The sequence below is a fragment of the Zophobas morio genome, unplaced genomic scaffold (assembly GCF_036711695.1).
Source record: "Zophobas morio isolate AGI-343-1 ecotype UQ-CSIRO unplaced genomic scaffold, CSIRO_AGI_Zmor_V1 ptg000008l, whole genome shotgun sequence".
In the NCBI taxonomy this organism is placed as follows: Eukaryota; Metazoa; Arthropoda; class Insecta; order Coleoptera; family Tenebrionidae; genus Zophobas; species Zophobas morio.
The window spans coordinates 14,623,149-14,650,997 of NW_026972113.1; the positions used below are offsets into that span (position 1 = coordinate 14,623,149).

Below are 27,849 nucleotides of genomic sequence, written 5' to 3' on the forward strand. Positions count from 1 at the left end.
GTGCTGATTCTATTCCGGCTTTTTTTATTCGTGATTGTATATCTTGTCTTATCACGCCCCTCCAACATCTTTATAACTTAATTTTAAAAACGGAGGTCTTCCCAGAAAGTTGGAAGATTGCAAGGGTATGTCCTATCTTCAAATCCGGCTCTAAATTTGAGATAACAAACTACAGACCTGTTGCAATTATTCCAAACTTTGCAAAGTTATTTCAAATCATATTGTTTGATAACGTTTATAGCCATATATTACAGCAGTTAACCGATCACCAACACGGTTTTGTACGAGGTAAATCAACATGTACGAATTTATGCAATTTTACACAATTTGTCTCAGATTCTTTAAACTGCACACAACAGGTAGATACAGTATACATGGACCTATCCAAAGCTTTTGATGTTGTAAACCACCCAATTCTATTGAAAAAGTTACATAATTTCGGATTATGCGATAGTTTAGTTAATCTTTTTAAATCGATATTAAGTGGCCAAAAGCAATATGTTGAATATTCAGGTTATAGGTCACCAGTGTATGAATGCCATTCTGGTGTTTGTCAAGGATCCAATTTAGGACCTTTATTATTCATTATTTATATTAATGATGTGGTAAAATGTCTAAACTTTGATTGTCGTATTTTTTTGTATGCAGATGACATTAAATTAGCAAAAATAATTGATAATCTCCAGGATTGTGAAAAGTTGCAGAAACTTCTTGATGCAATAATTCGTTGGTGTCAAATACACAAGTTAGACATAAATATTAACAAGTGCTGTATTGTGTCATATAACAGGAAAACTAATGTTATAGAATATAATTATAATATTGGAGGAGTAGAGATTAAGAGATGTACTGAATTTAGAGATTTAGGTATCATTATGGACTCTAGACTGTCGTTCGTACCTCACATTAATAATATTAACTGTAAAGCTCTGAAGATGTTAGGTTTTGTCATACGCACTACAAAAGATTTCAAAAATACGGATTGCATGTTTTTATTGTACTTCGCTTATGTTCGCTCTATTTTGGAGTACTGTACGTTAGTATGGGATCCATATTATAATATACATATTTCCGCATTAGAAAATATCCAAAGAAGATTTTGTAAGTACGTATACTTTAGGAAACATGGGATATATCCAGTCCGTAATTACCCACAGAAACTACTGCTAGCTGAATTCGATTTAATACCCCTTGTAGATCGACGGAAGTACTTCTCTTTAACCTTTTTATATAAATTATTACATGGCATTATTCAGGACAGTAACCTTCTTTCTCAGATTAACTTTTGTGTACCTAGACTTAATAATCGTCAACCACTTGTATTTTCTAATCAGGTATCACGTACCAATCAACACTTGCATTCCCCTATACTAAATATGACTAGGTTATATAACGTTAATGCTGCGCACTTGGACGTATTTGTTGAAAACTTTCGTTTTTTTTGTTGTACGTGTAAAAATCTATGTTACAATTATACACCACAATTAGCATGAACGTCTACTTACTAATAACTTGTATGTTTTTTTTTTTGTGTATTGTGAAATTATTCAAATGTTATTATGTACTATTTTGCCCTATATGAGCTTGCTCGTTGGGCTGTAATAAATTATTATTATTATTATTATTATTATTATTATTCTCGAGGGTTTTCTGGTATGTACGGCGACGATGGGCGACTCATCATCGGTGACGGCGGCCGGGCGGCGTTCGCATAAAGAAAAACCATGTGGGAATTATTCTGCACATAATCTTTGTATAGTTTAGTTAGTCGTGTAAATTTGTCCTACTGAAAAATAAATTGTTGCCGATTTTAAACAGCTGTAAATCCTAATAATTATATTTTTTGAATGAATGCTTTAAGGACGAGAAAAATTCCTGCAAATAACTTTGTTTTCCTTCGTATTTCGGGGCCGCATTTCTCTACTCATCTGCGCTAGATCCGCCACTGGAAATAACCATCCGGAAAGCTCCCATAGCTACCATTATCGCAGTAAAAAAATATTCGCCTCGACTCGTCGCAAATTCCTCCATTTCTCCATAATCGCACTCGTCGCGTCACTAGTGAAAGTCCTTCCCTCTCGCCGCCAAACCGCCTACTTCCACTCGATCGCAACCCCATTGATCCTCATCTCTCCAAAAGTATTCGTACAAAAGCGGGCAAGATCCTGCTGCATATCCTGTAGTATCGATTTTGCAGGGCAAAGGCAGCAGAGCACCGGGGCGTGTAGTCTGGCTGTGAATTCGCGCTGGGAAGGGTGTGCTTCGCAGGCCGGAGAATTGGGGAAGGTTAGGAGCAATTAGGGAGCCACCGAAGACCGGCCAAATTGGGAGCTAATGGGGGAACCCGAGCTGTGCTGATCGATCCGAAACCGTGCCATGACCACGTCAAGGTAAAAAAACCCGATTTTTACGTAATAACAAAGCGAGAATTTTTCGTGGGATATCTAAATTATGATCGGTTTCACTTTCTTCCGTGAAAGTCGGACAATTAGTCTGATGCGTATGGGTCTGGTGTAGAGCTGGTTTGGTCGGTGTGTGAAGGACGGCGTATGACAACTTTTACAGATTTTTTTAAATAAATAAACTTTTTTTAAGATATTTTTTTCATTTGTTATTAACATTTCATAAGAAATAACACATTCGCACAACTTCGATTGGCAAATAACATTTTCAAAACTCTTTTGTAAACAGTTACAATAAAATAAACCCATATTGCTGAACTACATTCGGTTTATGACGTCATGCGCTTTTCGGAGGGGATAAATACATAAATCTTTTATGGACAACAGTGCGATTAATTTTTTATACTTTTCAACAAATGAAGTCAAGTAGGTTAGGATGTACAAAAGATATAAATTTTGGTAAAAATCTAGTGACTACAGGCATCCTTAAAAATTTATCTGTAAAGATATCCTGCCTAGAATTTTAGAAAAATTGTTAATTAAAAGTTGATCAAAGAATATGAACTGAAGTCCAGTGTGTTTTGATTTTTATTTTTTATTACTTACTCAGGATGGCCACAAAAATTTAACATAAATATATAATTTTTCAATTTTTCGTTTCTTCAGTTTTTTGATTATACAATTTTTCGATTTTAGAATTTTTCGAATTTTTCGTTTTCTCGAGTTTTAAGTTGTAATGAAAATACAGACGTTCAAAAATCGAAAACCTGGAAAACACAAAAACCGAAACTTGAACCATCAAATAAGTGCAAAGCTGAAAAATTGAATTGAAATACAAAAAATTAAATTATGTGTCAAAATTGATAATGAAACACAAAAAAAATTGATAATTTGAAAAATTAAAAATCAGCAAATCGGAAAATCGAAAAATTAAAAATGGAAAATCAGCAAACAACAAATCGCAAGTTCAAAAATTCAAAATTTAAAACAGAAAAATCGAAAACATGAAAAATCAAGTAATTTCGAAACCGAAAAATCAAAAACTGGAAAAATTACAAACTTATACAATTGAAGAAACGACAAATCAAAAAAAAAAAAATGGAAAAATTAAAAATCGCAACACTGAAAAATCAGTAAACGAAAATTTAAAGTTCAAAGACCAAAAATTTGAAAAATCAAAAAATTAAAAATCGAGAAATAGAAAGCTTGAAACCCGAAATATCGCAAAATCATATAACATTCAAAAAAGAAGAATTGAAGAAAACTCGAAAAATTAATAATCGGAAAATGGAAAAATCGAAGACATGAAAAATTGAATAGTTGCCAAATTGAAGAAATGAAAAATCGAAAAAGTATACTGGAAAATTAAAAATGGAGAAACCGAAAAATTTAAACAAAAATATCGTAAACGAAAATTCAAGAGTTGAAAAATTGAAACACTGAAAAATAGAAAAATTAAAAACTTGGAAAATCAAAAAATTGCGAATCTGTAAAGTTGAGGACCCGAACGATTGAAAACTCGAACAAAATAAACCCACAAAATTAAAAACCGACGAACCGAAAAATTGAAACAGAAAAATCGACAAACGGAAATTCAAAAGTTCAAAAATCGAAAAAGGGAAACAAAAAAAATATCGAAAACTTGGAAAATCAATAAATTGCAAAATTGTAAAAATGAAGAAACGAAAAATGAAAAATCGAAACACTGAAAAGCAAAAAATTAAAATATGGTGTAAAAATTGAATAATGAAACACACACAAAAAATGATAAATTTAAAAATTAAAAATCAGGAAATTGGAAAATCAAAAAATTGAAAAATCGGTAAATTAAAATTTCAAACGTGTAAAAAATGGAAAAATTAAAAATCGACAAACGAAAATTCAAAAGTTTGAAAATCAAAAACTTCAAAAATCAAATTCAAAAGTTTGAAAATCAAAAACTTCAAAAATCAAATAATTGCAAAACCAAAAAATCGAAAAAAATGGAAAGTCGAAAAATCGAAAACTGGAAAAATTTCACAATTTTAAAATTGAAGAAACGAAAAATGAAAAAAATCGAAAATTTTAAAAATAGAAAAATCAAATACATCGAAAAAGTATATTGAAAAATTAAAAATGGAGAAACCGAAAAATCTAAACAGAAAAATCGACAAACGAAAATTCAAAAGTTGAAAAATCGAATCGCTGAAAAATAGAAAAATGAAAAACTTGGAAAATCAAAAAATTGCGAATCTGTAAAGTTGAGGAAACGAACGATTGAAAACTCGAACAAAATAAACCCACAAAATTAAAAACCGACGAACCGAAAAATTGAAACAGAAAAATCGACAAACGGAAATTCAAAAGTTCAAAAATCGAAAAAGGGAAACAAAAAAAATATCGAAAACTTGGAAAATCAATAAATTGCAAAATTGTAAAAATGAAGAAATGAACAATGAAAAAGCGAAACATTGAAAAATGAAACACAAAAAAAATTGATAAATTGAAAAATTGAAAAATTAAAAATCAGGAAATTGGAAAATCAAAAATTTGAAAAATCGGTAAACGTCTAAAAAATGGAAAAATTAAAAATCGAAAGAGAAAAATTGACAAACGAAAATTGAAAAGTTTGAAAATCAAAAACTTGAAAAATTCAATAATTGCAAAATTGGAAAATCGTAAAATTAAAAACCGAGAAGCTGAAAAATCGAAACGCTAAAAAATTTATAAATGAAAAATCCATAAATTGCAAAATTGTAAAAATGAGGAAACGAAAAATTAAAAATGGAAACTCTGAAAAATCAACAAACAACAATTCTCAAGTTCAAAAATCCAAAATTTCAAACATAGAAAAATCGAAAATTTGAAAAAACCAGTAGGTCATTGCAAGACTGAAAAATCGAAAAAATGCAAAGTTAAAAAACCAAAAACTGGAAAAAGTGCAAAATTATAAAATTGAAGAAACGACAAATTAAAAAAAATGGAAAAGTTAAAAATTGAAACACTGAAAAATCAGTAAACGAAAATTTACAAGTTCAAAAAACCGAAAATTTGAAAAATAGAAAAACTGAAAACATGAGAAATCAAAAACTGGAAAATCAAAAAATTAAAAATCGAGAAACTGAAAAATTGAAAAATCGACAAATAGAATATTTTTAAAAGTAAAAAAATCGAAAAACTGTAAAATGGGAAAATTGAGAAATAGAAAACTTGAAAACCCGAAAAATCGCTAAGTTATAAAGATTGAAAAATCGGAAAATGGAAAAATCAAAGACATGAGAAATTAAAGAAACGTTTTTCCTACGAAAAAGAAAATCTTGAAACGGAAGATTGAAAACTCGAAAAAATAAACCGACAAAATTAAAAATCGAGGAATCGAAAAATTAAAAAATAGAAAAATCGGGGACTTGAAGAATGGATAAATTGCAAAATTGTAAAAATGAATAAACGAAAAATTAAAAAATCTAAAAATTCAAACGAAAATTCGCAAGTTCAAAAATAAAAAATATAATAAATCGAAAACTTGAAAAATGAAATAACTGCAAAACCGAAAAATTAAAGAAATAAAAAATTGAAAAACCGAAAAAATAAAAATAGGGAAACTAAAAAATTGAAAAATCCACAAATCGAATGGATATGTAGTTTAAAAATCGAAAAACTGTAAAATTGAAAAATAGAAAATTTGAAAACCTGAAAAATCGCAAAATTAAAAATCGAAAAATTGAAACCGAAAAATCCATAAACGAAAATTCGGAAATTTAAAGTACGAAAATTCGAAAAATAGAAAACTTGAAAAATCAAATAATTGCGAAACCGAAAAATCGAAAAAATGGAAAGTTTAAAAATAAAAAACTTTTTTCACGAAAAATAAAAAAAATCCAGAAATTAAAAATTCAAAATCTGAAAAATAGAAAAATTGAAAACTTGAAAAATCACACACTTGCAAAATCGAAAAAATGAAAAATGGGGAAATCTGGAAAAATTGCAAAATTGTAAAATTGAAGAAAGGGAAAATTAAACAAATTGAAAAATTAAAAATCGAAACTCCGAGGAAACGAAAATTTACAAGTTCAAAAATGCAAAGTTTGAAAATTAGAAAAATCGACAAATTGAAAAATCAAGTAACTCCAAAACCGAAAAATTGAAGAAACGAAAAATCGAAAAATTATAAATCGGAAACTGAAAAATTAAAAAATCGACTAATGAAATATTCAAAAGTTAAAAAATCGAAAAACTGAAAAATTGAAAAAATGAAAAACTGGAAGATCGAAAAATTAAAAATTGAAAAAATTAAAAACTGAAATAATCGAAAAATTAAAAATCGAGAAACGAAAATCCAAAAGTTCATTAATAATAGAAAAATAAAAAAATATAAAAATCGAAAACTTGAAAAATTGAATATGTAATTGCAAAATTGTAAAATCAGCAAACGAAAATTCAAAAAAGCACAAACCGAAGAATTAAAAAATAGAAAAACTTGAAAAATCGAATCATTGCCAAATTTAAAAAAATTAAAACATGTAAAAATTGAAAAATCGAAACATGAGCCTTTCTGACTTTTCCAAAATTCTAGGAACATGACATCGTTGTCAAAAATGTTGGGGTATTCCTTTATTTGGTGTTTAGTGATCCAACTTTACTTTACTTTACTTACGTGGGTTGTAAAAAAATCAAATATGCCTATAACATTTGACAATTTGTCTTTGAAAATATATCAGTTAATCGCTTATTCGTCCAAATAACGTCTAATAAATGTTTCTAGTTTAACTGGAAAAAGAAAATTTTGTTTACTTATTATTAGCAACACGTAACTATCCAGTGGCTGTTCGATCTACCGTGAAATCGAAAATAAAACGAATTGAAATTGGTCGTGAGACCAGTTGTGGTGGTATCACTGCATAACTGATTCATGACATCATTATATGTATAGTTATCTCAACACCCAGTGATAAAATGGATTAGTTTTACAGGTTATGTTGATACTAGTTTATGTCAAATTGAGGACAGTAGTGCCACCCAAAACTCGACAGCCAACGCCAGCTCTGATTCATTGACTTTTCGATCGTACAGTCTTAACATCATTTTATTTTATTTATTAATATAATTTTTTAACTACGACGTTTTAATTGTATGTCATAACAACAACAACGTTTTCGCTTAACGTTATTACCGCGGTCTAACCCGAAACGTCTATACCATACACCATGAACCATCAGTGATAATGAATTAGAAATTACAGGTAATAAGTTATTAGAAAGTTCAATGCCTCGCCTGTTTATTTTATTTTCACCTTTGAGACCACGCATTTAGAAATTTTATACCATGTACCATTTCACTTCTCCGATCGCAAATAGTAAAATAACGTACGATAACCGCTTACGTTTGCGGAAGCGAACCGTGTGAACTTCACCACTCGCAAAAACGTTAATGAAGTCATTTTCCACTTATTATTTAGTCGATTATGTGCGTTTTTTCGATCTTTGTGGACGTTCCGTAGCGAAATCGATTGGAAATTTGCGCTACTTTGCATAGGCGGAATTTCGGTCGGTATTGTTGTTTGAATCGCACGGGAAAGTTATGGTTTCGTTGATGCATACAGCATGTTCCGTTCCACCTTAGGCTCCACTGTGACCTACACGAAAAATTGGTGTCGATGGGGTCATATTTTTCACTAAAACAAATTAGAAAAGTCTTGGGAGATGATATGTGAGGTACAGTGAAAGGGAGGCCGAAATTGCGATAATTGTCACGGTAAATTCGGACGGATTTTGAGGCGGGGTGGTATACTTTTCGTGTTTATTGAAGAGGTATCTATTAAATTATCTCCAAAACTATCGAATCGATTACTTTGTTCTGGAATTGTGTAATTAAGGATAGACACACGTGTTGTTTCTGCATAACTTTATTCTTCACCCAGCACTAATTGCAAAGAAATTTTTGATTGGTAGCCGAATTTACGCACTGTTAAATTTTGTAGAATTCTGAATTATGGAACTTAATGGAAATAAATTGGAAACGACTTAAGATGACTAAAAAGCGCAAATTATCTCTAGTTTCAAAAAAATATGTTCCAATAAATTAATGACGTCACGAAAAAATTGTATAATCGTTTTAACGTTGTTTAAAATGTATTTTTTGAAGTAACAGCGACAGGTTTTACAAAGGCCATCAAAGTTCAATGTAATAATAACTCTTTACTTTTTCTCATAAACAATGCATAAACTGGTTCTCGTAATACTTGCAAATGAGGAGACACAGACGGGTTATGTAGTAGTTGTGGCGTAACTTTTATCTTTGTCATTGTGGATGACAATCTTGTTATTGTCCAAGTTTGGTCTTCATAAATAAACGTTTATTTATTTTTTGTGAAACGAAATTTTTGTCGTTAGTTGCATTTTCATTGCCTTTTTTATACTTTAGCTGGTTTAATTTTATGTTTTCGTCCTTTTATTTGATTATTTCTCGCTGTGGTTTTTGTTTTTGAAAGAGTCTCAAAGAGTCTTAGAGGGCCTTACTGTCTTTTGTTTTTTAAGAATCCGAGTCATGTAGACCACTTGTGTTTTTTTAGGAAAGAATCTCCGAAACCTTTTGAATTTTATTCTTCAAAGAATTTTAATAATCTTAGTAACAGATGTTTTATTTTTCAAAATTCTGGACCCTTGATTTTTTTATATAAAAATCGACAAATTGAAAAATCAAAAATCGATGTCAATTAAAAAAGTTAGACTACACGATATAAAAAACAACAAAATCTATTAAAACTGGCGAGAAATTGAAAAATTGCAACCTAAAAAATTGAAAAATTGAGAAACTGAAAAATCGAAAAATTAAAAATCTAAAAACTAATCGAATCATTGAAAAATCAAAAATTAAAATATCCAAAAATTGAAAAATCAGATCGTTACAAATCAAAAAACTGTAAATTCGAAAAACTAAAGTATTTGGAAAACCAGTGCCAAATTTTTAAATTTTCATGTTAAACTGAAATTTTGAAAAATTGTAAAGAACGAGATTTTGGATTATTGAAAGATTGAAGAAACCTATAATTAAGATTAATTAAGGGTGTTTAAAGCGGTGGACGGTGAACTTCAGTAACATCAGAACCATTCTGATATTATACTATTCGTTAGTCCGATCGATATTGGAATTCAATTGTGTCAACTGGTCACCGTTTTATATCACTCACATAAGCCGAATTGAAGCTGTCCAAGTCAAACTTTTAAAATATGTCAAATATAAGTTGTGTGGTGATGGTATTGTGTTAGCAGATACAGACCTTGTTGCATCTTATCTGTCAGTACATACACTAGAAAATCGTCGTAAGTATCACAAACTATGTTTTCTTTTTAAATTATTAAATGGTTTAATTGAAGCCCCCATATTGCTAGCGTTGGTAGGTCTTAATGTGTCAATCCGTAAGGTTCGTACGCCTAGGCTGTTTTTTATACCAGTTCATAAAACGAATTATGCATTACATTCGCCTCTAAATAGCGTTTTGATGATTGCTAACGAATGCAACACTTTAGAGTTTTTTGGTATCTCCCTCAACGCCTTCAAGAAAGAATGTCGCAAATTGTTACTATTATGTTAATATGAATTGTTATGTTAATATTTTGTTATGTACTTTATGTAATGCGTTTATATCTTTCGGCGTAATAAAGCACTATTATTATTATTATTATTATTAAGATATGTATCTAAAAATTTGAAAAATATCAAAATTATAAAATCAAAAAGTTGTATTTTGAAACTGAAAAATCGAAAAATGCAAAATTGAAAAATCGACAAATAGAGAAATAGAAAAATTCGAAAATGAAAAATTGGAGAAACGAGAAATTGAAAAATGGAAATAATAAATTGAAAAATTAAAAATCCGAAAACTGAAGAATCGAATGATTGAAAAATCAAAAATCAAAATATCTAAGAATTAAAAAATCAAAAAGTTGCAAATCAAAAACTTCTAAACTCGAAAAACTCAAGTATTTTTAAAAAATAACAAAATCCATTAAAACTAAAATTTTGAAAAATTGTGAACAACGAGATTTTGTATTATTGAACAATTGAAGAAACCAATAATTAAGATATCTAAAAATTGAAAAATAGAAAAATTGTAAAGTCAAAAAATTGTAAAGTCAAAAACTTGACAAATTTAAAAAATGAAAAAATTAAGTCGACAATTTGAAAAATCGAAAATTCAAAAGTTTAAATATCCAAAAATAGAAAAATGGAAACATTGCATTTTAAAACTGAAAAATCCAAAAACGTAAAATTGAAAAATCTAAACATCGAAAAATTAAGTCAAGAAAGTGAAAATTCCGAAAACTGAAAATTTGCAAAGTGAAAAATTGAAGAAATGAGAAATTGGAAAATTGAAAAAATTAATCGAAAAATTAAAAATCGAAAAAGTCAAGAATCGAATCATTGAAAAATCAAAAATTAACACATCTAAAAACTGAAAAATCAAAAAATTGCAAATCAAAAAATTGTAAAACCGAAAAACTGAAGAATCTTTAAAAATCAAAAACCGATATCAATTAAAAAAGTAAGACTACACGATATAAAAAAGAACAAAATCCATTAAAACTGGCGAGAAATTGAAAAATCGACAAATCGAAAATTCATAAGTTAAAAAATCGAAAAGTTGAAAAATTGCAAAATCGAAAAATTAAAAATCTAAGAACTGAAGAATCGAATAATTGAAAAATCAAAAATTAAAATATCCAAAAATTGAAAAATCAAATCGTTACAAATCAAAAAACTGTAAATTCGAAAAACCCAAGTATCTTGAAAAATCGAAAACCAGTGCCAAATTTTTAAATTTTCATGTTAAACTGAAATTTTGAAAAATTGTAAACGAGATTTTGGATTATTGAAAGATTGAAGAAACCTATTGTATTTTAAAACTGCAAAATCGAAAAATGCAAAATTGAAAAATCGACAAATAGAAAAATGGAAAAAATGCAAAATGAAAAATTGGAGAAACGAGAAAGTGAAAAATGGAAATAATAAATTGAAAAATTAAAAATCCGGAAACTGAAGAATCGAATGATTGAAAAATCAAAAATCAAAATATCTGAGAATTAAAAAATCAAAAAGTTGCAAATCAAAAAATTCTAAAATCGAAAAACTGAAGAATTTTTAAAAAAGAACAAAATCCATTAAAACAAAAATTTTGAAAAATTGTAAACAACGAGATTGTGTATTATTGAACAATTGAAGAAACCAATAATTAAGATATCTAAAAATTGAAAAATAGAAAAATTGTAAAATCAGAAAATTCTAAAGTCAAAAACTTGTATTTTAAAACTGAAAAATCGCAAAATGCAAAATTGACAAATTTAAAAAATTAAAAAATTAAGTCGACAAATTGAAAAATCGAAAATTCAAAAGTTTAAAAATCCAAAAATAGAAAAATCGAAATATTGCATTTTAAAACTGAAAAATCCAAAAACGTAAAATTGAAAAATACATATAATAATCGAAAAATTAAGTCAAGAAATTGAAAATTCGAAAAACTGAAAAATTGAAGAAATGAGAAATTGGAAAATCGAAAAAATTAATGGAAAAATTAAAAATCGAAAAAGTCAAGAATCGAATCATTGAAAAATTAAAAATTAAAACATCTAAAAACTGCAAAATCGAAAAATTGCAAATCAAAAAATTATATAACCGAAAAACTGAAGAATCTTTAAAAACCAAAAACCGATGACCATTAAAAAAGATAAATTACGCAATATAAACAAACACATAATAGCAATAATATTGAATATTTAACTTTTCGTGTTTCAACAAAAAGAACAAAATACATTAAAACTGAAATTTTGAAAAACTGTAAACAATGAGATTTTGGTTATTGAAAAATTGAAGAAACCAATAATTAAGATACCTAAAAATCGAAAAATTAAGTAAAGAAATTGAAAATTCGACAAATCGAAAATTCAAAAGTTAAAAAATCCAAAAATAGAAAACTCGAAAAATTATTGTATTGACCACCATTTATTTGTGTTCACAAAATTGTTACTACTTAAACGCAGCAAAGTAAAACAATCCATGTGGAAATATAACAATTAATTTCATGCTTTTATCACTAATTATCTTCAGCAAGTACAGACGAAGTGGATTTTCTATTTTATGTGTCATTTACGAAGCATAGCAGAAAAGTACATACCAACCTTTTAACAAATTCATTAGTAACGCAGCCGTAAGTACCAACATAAATTTAGATTTCGCGCTTTTTATTCGATCTTAATTTACCACAACGACTGTGTTCATTCTTAATTTGCGATTTGCGTCTCCGTGTCTTCTCCGATAAGGACCATGGTTGCTAAAATTGGTGTCATTAATGTGGAAGCTGCCTCTTCTGAGTACTCTCTGCTATTTACGTTAAAACTACTTGGGATGTGTTACTTACGAAATTATTAGTCAGTTAAGAAGGGACGAAGTAAAAATACAGCTGGTTTCACAAAAAACGGGATAAGATGAGTAAGTCAGGTTCTCATAGGTCACTGTCATTTTTCCCGTTTTTTGTGAAACCAGCTGTATATTTATTGCTATGTCACACAAGCAACACTAAACTGAAATTTACGATGTAATTAAATCTTATGTATGAAAGAACAAAAATAAAGTATCGAAAATTGAAAACTTTATGTCGAGTTTGACTTTTTCTGGATATTTTAATGTACTGAATTTTCTCGGTTTTTCGATTTTTCCACTTCTCGTTTTTTCAATTCTTTGATTCTTCAATTTTTCGGTTATTCAATTAGTTTTTTTTTAATTTCAGATCTTTCGACTTCTCGATTTCCCGGTTTTTGATTTTCAGTTTTTCGATTTTTCAAATTTTTATTTTTTAAAACTTCCCATTTATCGATTATTCAGTTTTTCCATTTTACGATTTTTTACTTTTTTTCGATTTTCGACACTTCTATTTTGGGAATTTTTCGTTTCTGTAATTTTCAGTTTTTTGATATTTTAATTTTAGATTTTTCGGTTTATCGATTCCTCGAATTTTCAATTTTTCGATATTCGAATTTTTTTATTTCGACGTGACCTGCCCTAACCTGATTCGTTGAATTTTCGATTTTGTAATATTCGAATTTTCAACTTATTTCTTTATCGATTTTTCGACCTCCAGTTTCTCAATTCTTCGACTTTTCAAACTTTCAAATTTTAGCATTCTTGATTTTTCAATTTTTTTATTCTTCAGTTCTTAGACTTTTCATATTCTTTGCTTTTCGATTTTTCGATGTTCGAATTTTCAATGTTTTTACTTTTCGATTTTCAGTTTTTCCGTTCTTTAGTTTTTAAGTCGAAAAATTGAAAATCGAGAAATTTAAAAATCGAAACAATGAAATCTGGAGAAATGATAAAACTGAAAAGAAAAAAAGAATTTAAAAACCAAAAAATTGAAACATCGAAAACCGAAAAATCGAAAAACGAGAACGAGAAATCGGAGCAATTAACATAACAAAAAATTGAAGAATCATAATAATGTAAATTGAAAAAGAAAAACTGAGATATCGAAAAATTGCAAAATCGAGAAATCGAAGAGTAGAGGAAGAATTGAAAATATGAAAATGGAAAAATCGAGAAATACGAAACTGAAAATCCGAGACGCTGAAACATCGAAAAATTGAGCAATGGAGAAATGGGAAAATCAAAATATCCAAAAACCGAAAAATTTAATAGTCAAAAGGTCGAGAAGTCGAAAAATCGAAAAGCCGAAAAATTGAGCAGTCGAGGAATGGGAAGATCAAAATATCGAAAAATCGAAAAGTTGAGAAGTCGGAAAATCACAAAATTGAATGAAAATCAATTGATCGAAAAATCTAAGATATGGAAACACCAAAAACTGGAATATAAAAAAATCGAAAAATTGAAGATTCGAAAATTAGAAAATCCTAAAACTCGAATATCCAAAAATTTTAAATTCGAAGAAAAATTGAAAAATCTCAAAACTGGGACATCGAAAAACTGAGATAGGGGAAAATTAAAAAATCGAGAAATCGAAAAGTCGAGAAACAATCGAAAAACTGAGAAATCGAGACACCGAAACACGGAAAAATTGAGCAATCGAGAAGTGAAAATTACAAAATATCGAAAAATCAAAAAATCGAAAGATCACGTGACCGAAAATTAGAAAAATTAGAAACACCAAACACTGGAAAATTGTAAAATTGTAAAACTGAAATATCGGAAAATTGAGAAATTGAAAAATAAAATAATCGAGAAATGAAAAATTGGAAAAATCGAGAAATTTAATAATCAAAAAATTGAAAAATTCCAAACCCCAAAAATTGAAAAACTGATCAGTCGATAAATAAAAAAATTGGTCGAAAGTTGCACATTTTGACTAAAAAATTACCATGCTTACAATAACTTCTAAACGTCTGCAAGATTTCAAAGTATTCAGTTTTGCAATTCTCGACTTATTGAACAAAATAAATTGTTTTTTACTTTTTAATGCGAAAAAGTGAAAATCGAGAAACCCAAAAATCGAAACATCGAAATCTGGAAAATTCGAAAATTGATAAAACTGAAAAATTGAAAAATTTAAAATCCAAAAAATTGAAACATCGAAAAACCGAAAAACAAAAATACGAGAAATCGAAAAATCAAAAATTTAAGAAACCAACAACTTGAAACATCAAAAACCGAATAATCAAAAAACGACAAATCAAGAAATCGAAGAAATTAACATAAATAAAAAAATGAAGAATCGTAATAATTGAAAAATCTCAAAATTGATCAATCCATAAATCGAAAAATTGAAAAATCCCATAATTGAAAAAAAAACTAAGCTATCGAAAAATTGCAAAATCGAGAAATCGATAAGTCGAGGAAGAATCGAAAATATGAAAATGGAAAAATCGAGAAATTGAGCAATGGAGAAATGAGAGAATCGAAATATTCAACAACCGAAAAATCTAATAGTCAAAAGGTCGAGAAGTCGAAAAATCGAAAAGCCGAAAAATTGAGCAGTCGAGGAATGGGAGGATCAAAATATCGAAAAATCAAAAAGTCGAGAAGTCAGAAAATCACAAAATTGAATGAAAAAACAATTTATCGAAAAATCGAAAATATAGAAACACCAAAAACTGGACTATTAAAAAATTGAGAAATTGAAGATTCGAAAATTAGAAAATCCTAAAACTCGAATATCCAAAAATTTTAAAATCGAAGAAAAATTGAATAATCTCAAAACTGGGACATCGAAAAACTGAGATAGGGGAAAATTAAAAAATCGAGAAATCGAAAAGTCGAGAAACAATCAAAATATGAAAATCGAAAAACTGAGTAATCGAAACACCGAAACACGGAAAAATTGAGCAATCGAGAAATGAAAAATTCAAAATATCGAAAAACCAAAAAATCGAAAAATCACTTGACCGAAAATTAGAAAATTTAGAAACACCAAACACTGGAAAATTAAACATCCGGAAAATTGTAAAATTGTAATACTGAAATATAGGAAAATTGAGAAACTGAAAAATAAAATAATCGAGAAATGAAAAATTGGAAAAATCGAGAAATTTAATAATCGAAAAATTGAAAAATTCCAAACCCCAAAAATTGAAAAACTGATCAGTCGATAAATAAAAAAATTGGTCGAAAGTTGCACATTTTGACTAAAAAATTACCATGCTTACAATAACTTCTAAACGTTTGCAAGATTTCAAAGTATTCAGTTTTACAATTCTCGACTTATTGAATAAAATAAATTGTTTTTTACTTTTTAAGTCGAAAAATTGAAAATCGAGAAACCCAAAAATCGAAACATCGAAATCTGGAAAATTCGAAAATTGATAAAACTGAAAAATTGAAACATCGAAAACCGGAAAATCAAAAAACGACAAATCAAGAAATCGAAGAAATTAACATAAATAAAAAAATGAAGAATCATAATAACTGAAAAACCTCAAAATTCGATCTCCAAAAATTGATCAATCCATAAATCGAAAAATTGCAAAATCGAGAAATCGAAAAGTCGAGAAACAATCGAAATTATGAAAATGGAAAAATTGAGAAATCGAGACACCGAAACACGGCAAAATTGAGCAATCGATAAATGAAAAATTCAAAATATCGAAAAACCAAAAAATTGAAAAATCACTTGACCGAAAATTTAGAAACACCAAACACTGGAAAATTAAACATTCGGAAAATTGGAAAATTGTAAAACTGAAATATCGGAAAATTGAGAAATTGAAAAATAAAATAATCGAGAAATGAAAAATTAGAAAAATCAAGAAATTTAATAATCAAAAAATTGAAAAATTCCAAACCCCAAAAATTCAAAAATTGATCAGTCGATAAATAAAAAAATTGGTCGAAAGTTACACATTTTGACTAAAAAATTACCATGCTTACAATAACTTCTAAACGTCTGCAAGATTTCAAAGTATTCAGTTTTGCAATTCTCGACTTATTGAATAAAATAAATTGTTTTTTACTTTTTAAGTCGAAAAATTGAAAATCGAGAAACCCAAAAATCGAAACATCGAAATCTGGAAAATTCGAAAATTGATAAAACTGAAAAATGAAAAATTTAAAAACCAAAAAATTGAAATATCGAAAAACCGAAAAATCAAAATACGAGAAATCGAAAAATAAAAAATTTAAGAAACCAAAAACTTGAAACATCAAAAACCGAAAAATCAAAAAACGACAAATCAAGAAATCCAAGAAATTAACATAAATAAAAAAATGAAGAATCATAATAACTGAAAAATCTCAAAATTCGATCTCCAAAAATGGATCAATCCATAAATCAAAAAATTGAAAAATCCCAAAATTGAAAAAGAAAAACTAAGATGTCGAAAAATTGCAAAATCGAGAAATGGGAGAATCAAAATATTCAAAAGTCGAAAAATCGAATAGTCAAAAGGTCGAGAAGTCCAAAAATCGAAAAGCCGAAAAATTGAGCAGTCGAGGAATGGGAAGATCAAAATATAGAAAAATCGAAAAATTATCAAAAATTAGAAAATTTAAAAACATCAAACAATGGAATCAGTGGAAAACAAACAGAAAATTTAAAAATCGAAAAATTGAGAAATGAAAACTTGGAAAATCGAGAAATTTAATAATTGAAAAATTGAAAAATCTCAACCCAAAAATTGAAAAATTAATCAATCGAAGTTGTATATTTTGACTAAAAAGTTACCATGCTTAGAATAACTTCGAAACGCCTGCAAGATTTCAAAGCAGACAGAGAGACGGACGGAAACGGGGGACTTATTTCTCCGTACTCTAGGAGTTATGAAAGGTCGAAAAAACACAAGTAGATAGTCGGCCGACGGACTTACGCTCGGGAAGTAAAAACACACCTAAATCCATAAAATGCAACAAAAACACCCAAACCCACTTACCTGGTTACTTTTTTGGGGGAAATCGATAGGGTTATTAATTTTTTAGCCTTCCGTCTGAGAAGAACTATTTGTGGCAATTACTGGAATCGATTATGGACACGAACCTATAATCATGTCACGATTCAGTTGATGAAGTGTTTGTTATCGGAAATTCTTCCAATTTTGTTTTTATTTAAGACTATTATTTATTTTTATGGGATAAATTTGCATTTGCAAATGTGCGAAAAGCGTGCAAAAAATGTGCGTAGTTAAATACCACTGATCACTAATAATATCCTAAGGACATTAATAATTACTAGTTTTATCATAATTTTGGAAAGCATATTTTTTGGTGCAAAAAGAAATGTTCTTGTGAAAGTTGCGATAAAACTACAGTTTGTAACAGTGCTCGAGGGGTAATTTTTTCTAAATCACAGTAACTTCACTTGTAATAATATTGTAATGGTTTCTCTCTTTCGAAGGAGAAAACCAACATGGGTTTTTGTAATAACGTTACTTAATTCTAAACAAGACAACACGTTTTCTAAAAAATGCAGAAGATTTAGGTGCGATCCTTACCAGTATTTACGTAACCAAGAAAAAAAAGTAGAAACTATTTTAAACCGGAAGCATATTCGACCTTTCGTTCACTATGAATTCGGACCCGAATATTAGAGAAAGTATCTTATAATAAATAATTCAAATCTCTAGCAATTAGTTACGTAAGTCCCTCATCGGAAGTACTTCCATCTGTCGTCTCTTGAGCAAAAATACGCTTTCAGTCACTTCTCTCGACCACACCGCCGCTTTTTGCCTAACCCGCATCCAAGAAATTCCAAACCGCCTATAAGAAACATGACGCAACTGCATCTCTCTCGCTCTTAAACCGAATCGGAAGTGAAAGTCCTTCCGTGGACCATCCTAAATCCACCACATACTTTACGTAATAATTTAATCAAACCTGGTCATTAAACGAAAAAAACGATGTCGTAACATATCGTGTCCGCGCCAACCTGCATTAATTTCGCCAAAAAAAAACTACTTTCACGCATTATTCCTGCGTGCCATCTTCAATTAGTACCACCGTACTAACCCACAAAACGAAACTGTTACACGTGATCTCACATCCATCCAAAGAAAGTCGGAAACAACGGCCCATTGTAAACTCGGTACCACCTCCAACGAATAGGAAAGTGGTACCGCACGCGCAAAATCCGGTCCTGGGTTGCGACAAAACGGAACTAAACGCACGGACCCCCTCCGTCACGACGTGCCACTTCTGCTTTTTCCCCGTGCGAAATCAACATGTCCAGAACCTTTTTACAACCGAACGAGCTTTCCTTCTAAGCATTCCGGACGCGAGTTTCGGGCCGAGCGCTTCGGACCATAGTGCTAGTACCAGTGAGTGTGTAATGGAAAGACGTGAAGTTGTGCGGAAAGTACTGAAGTTTCTGGTTAGCTGTTGGTGAGGATCGTTCTTTTTTAAAACGGAGCAGTTCGGATTAGTACTTTTCGAAAACCGAGGTCGCAGGAGCGAGTTAGTTAGTTTTGTAGTACTGCTATGAAAACCCGGTACGACTTTTCCGAGTACTCGCGTCAGCACTTTAACCGCTTAGTTAGCACGAGTTAATTGGTGCGTTTGCTTTTCGTTCCAGATAACTTGGAGCGCATTCTACTGAAGCAAAATGGTCACGTTTATAAATTCGACCCAAAACTCTCTATCCAAGCTGTATAGTTACTACGAATGGACGTTGTCCCTATCAGGTGAGCTTGATTAAGCGGTAGTACCAATGTTCAAAAATGTAGTTGCAGATTCGCGCACTAGAGGATGGCCTCTGGTGGACTCCCCCGGCCCCACGGCTGTATACACCGCAATTTATTTATTTATAGTGTGGGTCGGGCCGAAACTCATGAAAAATCGCAAACCCTTCAGATTGACGTGGCTTTTGATACCTTACAATTTACTAATGGCTGTTTTGAACGCGTACATTTCGGTGCAGCTTTTCACAGCTGCCACTAGGTTAAGGTACAGCTATATCTGCGAACCGTGTCGACAGCGGTACCACCCCGACGAACTCCAAGTGAGTACCCCCATAGTCCAAGTAGCGTCAAAATCTTATTCTCCTTCGTAGATTGCCAAAGCCGTTTGGTGGTACTACTTCTCCAAGTTGCTCGAATTCTGCGATACCTTTTTCTTCATCTTGAGGAAAAAAGATAAGCAGTTGACTTTCCTTCACGTGTACCACCATTCGACGATGTTCTCCTTGTGGTGGATCGGCATCAAGTGGGTGCCCAGCGGCTCAAGTAATTACTAATTTTTCGCTAGTACTCCAGTACTAATTCGATTTTTAGCCTTCCTCCCGGCTATGGTGAATTCGGGTATCCACGTCCTGATGTATTCGTACTACGGCTTGGCGGCCCTCGGCCCTCACATCGCCAGGTACTTGTGGTGGAAGAGGTACTTGACGATTCTCCAAATGGTGAGTAAAACGGACTTGTTGTACCGCAAGTGGGTCGCGATGAACCACTTCACTACTTTCACTTTCGGAACTTAAATCGACGTCTCGTGTATTGACATACTAAATTAAGGAGATGCGTTTGATTGTCGAGACCTCGTTTTCTTTTCTCCTTTATATGGATAATGGTTCATGAACCTCACTCATTCAAGTACTATTTTCCAGATTCAGTTCACTTGTGCCTTGGTTCTGGGTATAAACGGTATCAGAACTGGTTGCGAGTTCCCCTTGTGGATGCACTACACCTTGATCGTCTACATGTTGTCGTTCATCGTCCTCTTCGGCAACTTCTACGTGAAGGCTTACATGGAAAAGGGAAGCCAAGTCTTCTTCGGTATGGACATGGGTTGCGGACAAGGCAACACCTACCTCTCCAAGAAAGATTCATACATCTACCAAAATGGGAAGAAAATTGATTAGATTCTAAAGGGCTTGTAGTCAAATCGCGATCTTCCTGTTCAATCAAATCGAAGTGATCTTTATAGTAGAAGAGAGAGTCATTCCGTTTGATGTTCTTACCTTGTTTTGTTATTAATTTTATTCGTAGCCTAATTTTTGTATATAATCGTAGGAATTAGCGAGAAACAGTATGTCAATTATTCGTTGATGTAGGCGAATCAGAGTTGTACACTGCCACTTCGCACATGCGTTTTTCCGTTGATGACGTAATCATGCAAGCTCAGGGTCTATGACAGAATCAAAAATAATAAATCAGTATTATGACACTGATAACCCCTGGCCATAGTTTAATAAAGACAATATGTTGATTGTTTTAATAAAGCAAAAATTGCCGCTCTATCATGTTTTATTTGCAGGGGAAAATTGACGCGATGCTAAAATTAGGACGAGCGCAACCACACGAACTGACAAAATCGCCTTTAATTTAAATTAACTTTAGGACGAGTGTGACTCGTACTTACTTAGCATCGCGGCAGAGACCCTATTATTATGATAGACGTAGGGGTAATTAGTAACAGAATTCAACTCCATTAAGTGATTAATACACTTAATGGGAAAGTTATAGCAAGTAATAGCTTTTTTGCTTAATGGTGTCACTTCTCATCAATTAATTACACGCTATTCGAAGAACCAGACCGAGCGGAAAACGGAAATTATTGTTAGTTTAGACATTTAAGATTACATTCACTCCAATCCAACCCCTCATTTTTTATATATATATATATTTCTAAGATGTTTACCACAAGTCGTTAAAAACCTGTTCAATTTTTCCTCAGTTGTTTTTATTAAGCGTCTCGTTGCAGTGATAAGCAATTAACGCCGAAATGTTACTTAACAAGTGCAGTCCAGATGTTGTAATTAACTTGTTTAAAACGAAGAGAAATTGTTATTCGCTTTCTGATGAACAAAACTTGTTTTAATTTTTCTGTTTCCACGTATTATAGTGTAAAGTAATAATTTAGTTCTGCAGCATTGTTAAAAGTCTGACACTTTCATTTCCTCGTTCTCGAAACAGGGTAATTATGTGTAGTTTTTCTTGTTAGATATTATTTTTGTTTGTTTTTCAGCAGGATGTTAATGAGCATGAATACAGATTATTAATAAAAATGAAAACGCAGTCTTTTTCTACAATAATTCGGTGTACGTTTAAATATAAGTTTTTCGGTGAGGTTTTTAATATTCCTTAGTTGACAGTGAACAGTTAGCGCCATCTACCGGTAAGTGAAGTCCCCTTAACATGACAGTTTCGTACCATTTTTACAGAGATCAGAGATACTAGAATTTAATTAGAACGTTCCTGTATCAGGTGAAAATGACACTTCTAGTTTATTGTAAAGTTTTTACACAATTCTTTTCCTTGTATAATGAACTCTTCCTCTTTTCACTTATTACTTTTCGAGTGTAAAATGGTATTATAATGGATCTTTAATTACGATTTAACACGACGAAAGCAGTGTGAAAGACGTACACCGTACACCGTCTGCTGCATTAAGACTTCGTTATTGTATTCCTAATTCTTCTTAGATTTGTTAATTGGGGAAATTTAATTGTTGAATCATTATCCCCCGTTTGGAACGGATATACCTCAATTAAATCTAATAGTTCTACTTTGCAATGAGGAACTACCAACATTTGTAAAAATATATTTTTTTATTTTAGAAATTTTACTGAAAGATAAAAATTGTCGATTTTACGTTCTTTCAAAGCTGCAAGCTGCAAAGAAAATATTTTGCCACAGAACTCCCGGATTTTCCTAAAAAATGTTTCGTTATTGCTTATCTCTCAGCTCTGCTTCTTTTAAGAGACGAATAAAAGCGATTTGGGATTATTCTAATTCTCCAAGACTCGATTTTCCTTGCTTTTATAAATTTCTTAATTTCAATTGTAAATACTTCTGACAAATTATTCATAAACTGAGTACTTCTGATTTACATAGATTATTGCGCTTCTTCCAAAGGCTGAATTTTTTTATAGAGTCGTAATAAAACAGCTTCAGTCGAAAAAAAATCGTTTCTGATACCTCACCTCGTAAATCACGCTCTCGCAGCTTTTTTGACTTGAATTTTTCAATTCTTTAATTTTTTTTTCTTCAGTTTTTCAAAATTTTTCGGTTATTCAGTTTTCCGAATTTGAATTTTTCAATTTTTCGTTGGGTTTCCTATTTTCACCGTTTTTTCAATTATTCGATTTTTCATTGGTTCCATTTTATAATTTTTTTGTTTTTTGATTTTTAATTTTTTTTGTTGCAATTTTTCTTTTCGGTTTTTTACTTTCTTCTTCTTTTTCTTGTAAGTTTTTCAGTTTCTCGATTTTCCAACTTTTGGATGCTTCAGTTTTTAGATTTTGCAATTTTTTGATTTGCAATTTCACGAGTTTTCGATTTGCAATTTTTCGTTTCGGTGTTTTCTGTTCCTTGTTTTTAAAATTTTTCGGTTCGATTATTTTGTAATTTTTCTTTTTTTCAACGTGAAATTTTTGAGTTTTTTGATTTTTCAATTTTTCGGTTTGCAATTTTATCGATTTTCAATTTTTCGTTTTTTCAATTTTATTTCTGGATTTTCCAATTTTTCATTTTTTTTGTTTCTTCAATTCTTAAATCTTGCACAGTTTTTCTATTTAAGATTTTTCGAGATTTCAATTTTCAATTTTTCGATTCTTTAATTTTTCATTTCTTCACTTTTTCGATTCGAGTTTTTGTTTTCTTAATTTTTTTTGTTTTTTCAATGTCAATTTTTTCATTTTTTTTGTTTCTTCAATTGTATGACTCTTATTAGAGTTTTCATTTGTAAATATTTCAGTTTTTCGATTTTCCAAGTTTTGGATACTTTTCAATGTCGTGAAATGTTTGAGTTTTTGGATGTTTTAATTTTCAATTTTATCGGTTTTTCAATTTTTAGATTTTTTAATTTTTCGTTTTTTCGATTTTAGATTTTTCATTTTCTTGATTTTCCAATTCCTAAATCTTGTACAAGTTTTCTACTTAAAATTAATTGAAATTTCAATTTTTAGTTTTTCAATTTTTCGTTTTTTCAAATTTTCAACTTGCAATTTTTCGTTTCGAATTTTTTATTTTTTATTTTTTTTTGTTTATTCAATTTCATGACATGCAACTCTTCTAAATTTTTCAGTTTTATGGATTTTCCAACTTTTGGATGTTTCATTTTTAGATTTTGCAATTTTTTTGATTGCAATTTCACGATTTTCAATTTTTAATTTTTTGGTTTCGGTTTTTTATTTTCTTTATTTTCAATTTTTCGGTTTTTCAATGTTCTGATTTTTAATTTTTTTTTTTCAACGTGAAATTATTCTATTTTTAGTTTTTCCAATTTTTTGATTTGCAATTTTATCGGTTTTTCAATTTTTAGATGTTTTAATTTTTCATTTTAAATATGTAATAATTATAATTTTTAAAATTTTCTAAATTTTACAGTTTTAGAGTTTTTCCATTTTTCAATAACATACTGGATTTTTAACTTTTTCATTTATTTTATTTTTCATTTTTTCGATTTTTTCTTTTTCAATTACAGATTGTCGGCTTTAATATTTTGACGATTCTATAATTTTTCAGTTTTTCGATTTGCAATTTTTAGATTTTCCACTTTCGATTTTGCAATTTACTGTTTTTCATTTTTTCCTTTATCAATTTTTTCCGAATTTTTGGTTTTTCGATTTTCCAATTTTTAAATTTTTCAACTTTTCGAATCAAAAAAATGGAATAATGCAAAATTGTAAAATTGCAAAATCAAAAATGAAATAAAACTAAATGGAAGTAAGAACTTGAAAAACAGTAAAGGAAAAGTTGTAAAATCGAAAAATTGATAAACTTAAGAATAGAAAAAACGAAATACTGTAAAATGGAAATATTCAAAATGAAAGAAATCGGAAAATGAAAAACTGAAGAAACAAAAAATTAAAAAAATCGGAAGTCGAGAAATTGAAAAATTGAAAAACTGAAAAACAAAAAATGAAAAAAGCATAAAATGGAAAATGAAAACTGAAAAATCTGAAAATTGGAAATCAAAAACTTGAAAAATGAAGAAACGAAAAATCGAGAAGACGAAATCTTGTAAGGTCGAAATACTGGAAATTAAAAAATTCGGAAAATTTTATAAGTGAAAAATCCAAAAATTGCAAAACTGAAAAATTTAAAGATTGGAAAACCGAGGAATTGAAAAATGAAAGTTTGAAAATAAAAAAAAAATTGAATAAACGAAAAATGATAAAGTCAAAAGAAACATTGAACAAATAAAGGAAATGAAAACATTAAAAGTTGTGATATAAAATCGAAAATGAAAATAAAAGATCGGGAAAATAGAAAGTGAAAAATTGCAAAATGGAAAATTGTAATTTCGAAAAATTGAAAAAATAAAAGTTGAAAAAACGAAAAATTATTTAATCGAAACACTGAACATGGAAAAACTGAAAAATGAAAGAAAATGAAAAAACGAAAAATCGTGATACCAAAAAATTGGTCGAAGGTCCAGATTTTTCGAAAAATTTGATTTTGTGAATAATATTTTCTTATGATTTTTCAACTTTTCGTATCAAAAAAATGGAAAAATTGCAAAATTGTAAAATCAAAAAACAAAAAAATGAGAAAACGATAAAAATATAAAATAAAAACTTTGAAAAATCTAAAAATTGGAAATCAAGAACTTGAAAAATTGCAAAAACGAGCTTGTGAAGGTAATTGAATCCAAATTTTTCGAAAAATTATTTTTTTTATGATAACCCTTGCAAGTTAAAATTAAAACATTTTATTATAATATATTATATTAATTGTTTTGAGTTACCCTGTATAAGTAATTATAAAATCCATGAGTGCATTGATAAACCACATTTATATATTTAATCAAACTGAAAGTAAAACTTTCTTCTAGTAGTTTCAGAGATTATCTTTCTAATAAAAATTCGGACAGACCAACGGAAATGGGCGACGTATTTTTTCGTACTTTCGGGATCATAAAACGTCGAGAAAACATAAAAGTAGTCAGTTTATGCTCAGGAAGTAAAATAGGGTCTGAAATTCCATTATAGAAGACCAATCCAGTTTCAACGATAGACGAATTAAAAGTGAGGTTATCTATATCAGACTGATATCATACTCTTCCCTAATTTTATCCCTCAAAGTTTAAAAAATATTTTACATTCACACACATTTCAAGACCTAAAAATAATACAACGACTAATAAACACAATCTGACAAACAGCTACATAGGTAACAGGATAAAGACCGGGAACAAGATCCCCGTCCCGGACTTTCTGTACCGACCTCCTTTGACACATTCGTGACATCCGCGAAATTAAACGTCAAGCCTCTGATCAAATTCCAAATTCTCCGTCAAAATTCCTCCAAGAAGCCGCGACTTCCAACCTGGAAGGCCTATCGATTGCGTTTGTCTAGCAAGTTATGAAACGTCGATGTAGTGGCGCTGGTGTCGAGACGCCCGTCGCGATGCCTCGCACCGACAGCCCCTCAGTAGACCTGTTGTCGTCGCCACGTAAACACCACCAACTCATATGGCCTAATAAAGACGCTGCCAACCAACAACACAAGGTGAAGAGTTGCTCCACCGAGTTTCCACGAAGACGCACTAAAAGGTAGGAGGAATTCCGCTCGAAAGCGTTGATTCGGTGCTTTACCGCAGTCCGGGAAGAGTTTCAGAGTTTCAGATGCTGCGCCATTTGTTTACGACTTTGCCGGTATGCGCTAGCTAGTACTAGTGTAAAGAGGGTTCGAATTAACGGTTGCGGCCGTGTAATTAGTTTGACCACGAACTACCGGACCGATTACTACTTTTGGGTTGACTGTATTTTAGTTTGTTACTATTTATTAACAAAGATTACGTAACTGACCTCTTTTGAAGAGAATCTTTAGACGGAGCTAGCTTCCCCTCCAAAAAATGGATGACGTCATTTCAGAAAACTCGAATTAGCTAGTTTTTCGTTTGGTAGGTGGAAAAATGAAGACTATGAGATGCAATCAATATAATAGTGGTTCGTGTGATTAAATATGCAGAAATGCACATGGAAGGTCCCACGGGTCGGTTATCATTTGCTGCAGGGGTTATACAGAGTGGTACAAAGAATGGAGTAATTACGGATTACGTCTAATAGAATTATTTATGAAAGGATATTATCGAGAGAGCGCTGTAATGAACACAATGAAAAGTTGCTTGCTTAATTTGGGAGGGAAATTTTCTTCTCTGTGTTAATATTGAGTGGAAATGTAGATACAGCTAATTGGTAAATATGACTGGCTAAACTTGTGTTGAATTCAAGTTGCGAGTATCGTAGTGAGGCTTTTTTGATTAAACTTCAAAGGATTTGTGGTTTTGTTGTTTGTGTCGTTCGTTAGTGATGCTGTCTGAGCGAGCGAAGCGAGCTTCATATTAACAGGTAATTCATTTTAAAGCTTTTTTTAGAGACGTTTGGCATAAAATAATGAATTAAAAGATGCACAAAAGCGGGAAAATCATTTGCAGCTGTTCCACCACTAAAAGTTCTCGGGAACAGTTCGACTTCATTATTTTTCGATATGGGTATTTGCAGTTTAAATCAATTCCACACTCTCCAATAAAAACGACTATCAGTAATTTTCTAGAATTTTCTTCTCGAGCGTAACCTCCTGGAATATGAACAGTAGGTCTCTTGTTTTTGTTGATCTGTTTTTTTAATTCATTTGTAATTTGTCATTTATTTATGTTTAAAAGAATCTTGATTTTCAAAAAATTTGGTCCTTGTTTCGGTTTTGAAAAACTTTGAAAGACTTTTGGAGTGCCTGGTGTTTTTTTTAAGAATTTGAAAAATCCTATAAGCCTTGTTGTTTTATTTTTGAAAAAATGGAGAGATTCTTGAGGTCTCTAAAGTCCTTTTTTAAGAATATAAAAGAAATTTAAAACAACATTGAAGATTCACGGTCTTTAGGTTTGGAACAAATTTGAGAGAATTTTTAGAGGCTCTAGTGCTTTATTTTTGGAAGATATTAAAATAACTTAAGGACTTTTTTCTCAAGAATCTTCAATGCCGCTGCTGTTTTCACTAAAAATAAACATTGGAAGATTCTGTTTTTTCGGATGTCTTTTTTTAAAGATTTGAAAAGAATCTTCATAGCTCGTTGGTGTGTTTTTTTTTAGAACAAATTTAAAG

The 27,849-nt window shown here is 30.2% G+C and overlaps 2 protein-coding genes across 5 annotated transcripts in view; both read left to right on the forward strand.

Moving 5' to 3' along the window:
• Window positions 1-2,198: 2,198 nt before the first annotated feature.
• On the forward strand, window positions 2,199-21,437 carry LOC135125447 (very long chain fatty acid elongase 4-like). 4 transcript variants are annotated; one of them, XM_064051080.1, is made up of 6 exons: window positions 2,199-2,390; window positions 19,381-19,489; window positions 19,532-19,806; window positions 19,858-20,029; window positions 20,078-20,205; window positions 20,407-21,437. In XM_064051080.1, the coding sequence occupies exons 2-6, from the start codon at window positions 19,411-19,413 to the stop codon at window positions 20,659-20,661; spliced, it is 909 nt and encodes a 302-aa protein (XP_063907150.1). In that variant the 5' UTR covers window positions 2,199-2,390; window positions 19,381-19,410; the 3' UTR covers window positions 20,662-21,437. The 4 variants fall into 4 exon arrangements, with proteins under 4 accessions (XP_063907150.1, XP_063907148.1, XP_063907151.1 ...); XM_064051078.1 differs by lacking the exon at window positions 2,199-2,390 and adding an exon at window positions 19,037-19,190; XM_064051081.1 differs by lacking the exon at window positions 2,199-2,390 and adding an exon at window positions 19,037-19,190 and having other exon boundaries at window positions 19,538-19,806.
• Window positions 21,438-26,008: 4,571 nt separating this feature from the next.
• The window catches only part of LOC135125460 (uncharacterized), a 59,854-nt gene continuing 58,013 nt past the window's right edge, over window positions 26,009-27,849 (forward strand). Inside the window, exon 1 of the mRNA XM_064051106.1 lies at window positions 26,009-26,301. Within this exon, the coding sequence (XP_063907176.1) occupies window positions 26,111-26,301 (191 nt within the window). The 5' untranslated portion in view covers window positions 26,009-26,110. The remainder of the gene's footprint in view (window positions 26,302-27,849) is intronic.

Excerpts from the sequence above, each read along its gene's own strand:
- LOC135125447 (XM_064051080.1), top strand. The coding sequence starts at position 19,411 with ATGGTCACGTTTATAAATTCGACCCAAAACTCTCTATCCAAGCTGTAT. Across the intron at positions 20,030-20,077 it reads GTGGGTGCCCAGCGGCTCAA|CCTTCCTCCCGGCTATGGTG; the intron begins GTAATTACTAAT and ends TTCGATTTTTAG. Across the intron at positions 20,206-20,406 it reads ACTTGACGATTCTCCAAATG|ATTCAGTTCACTTGTGCCTT; the intron begins GTGAGTAAAACG and ends ACTATTTTCCAG.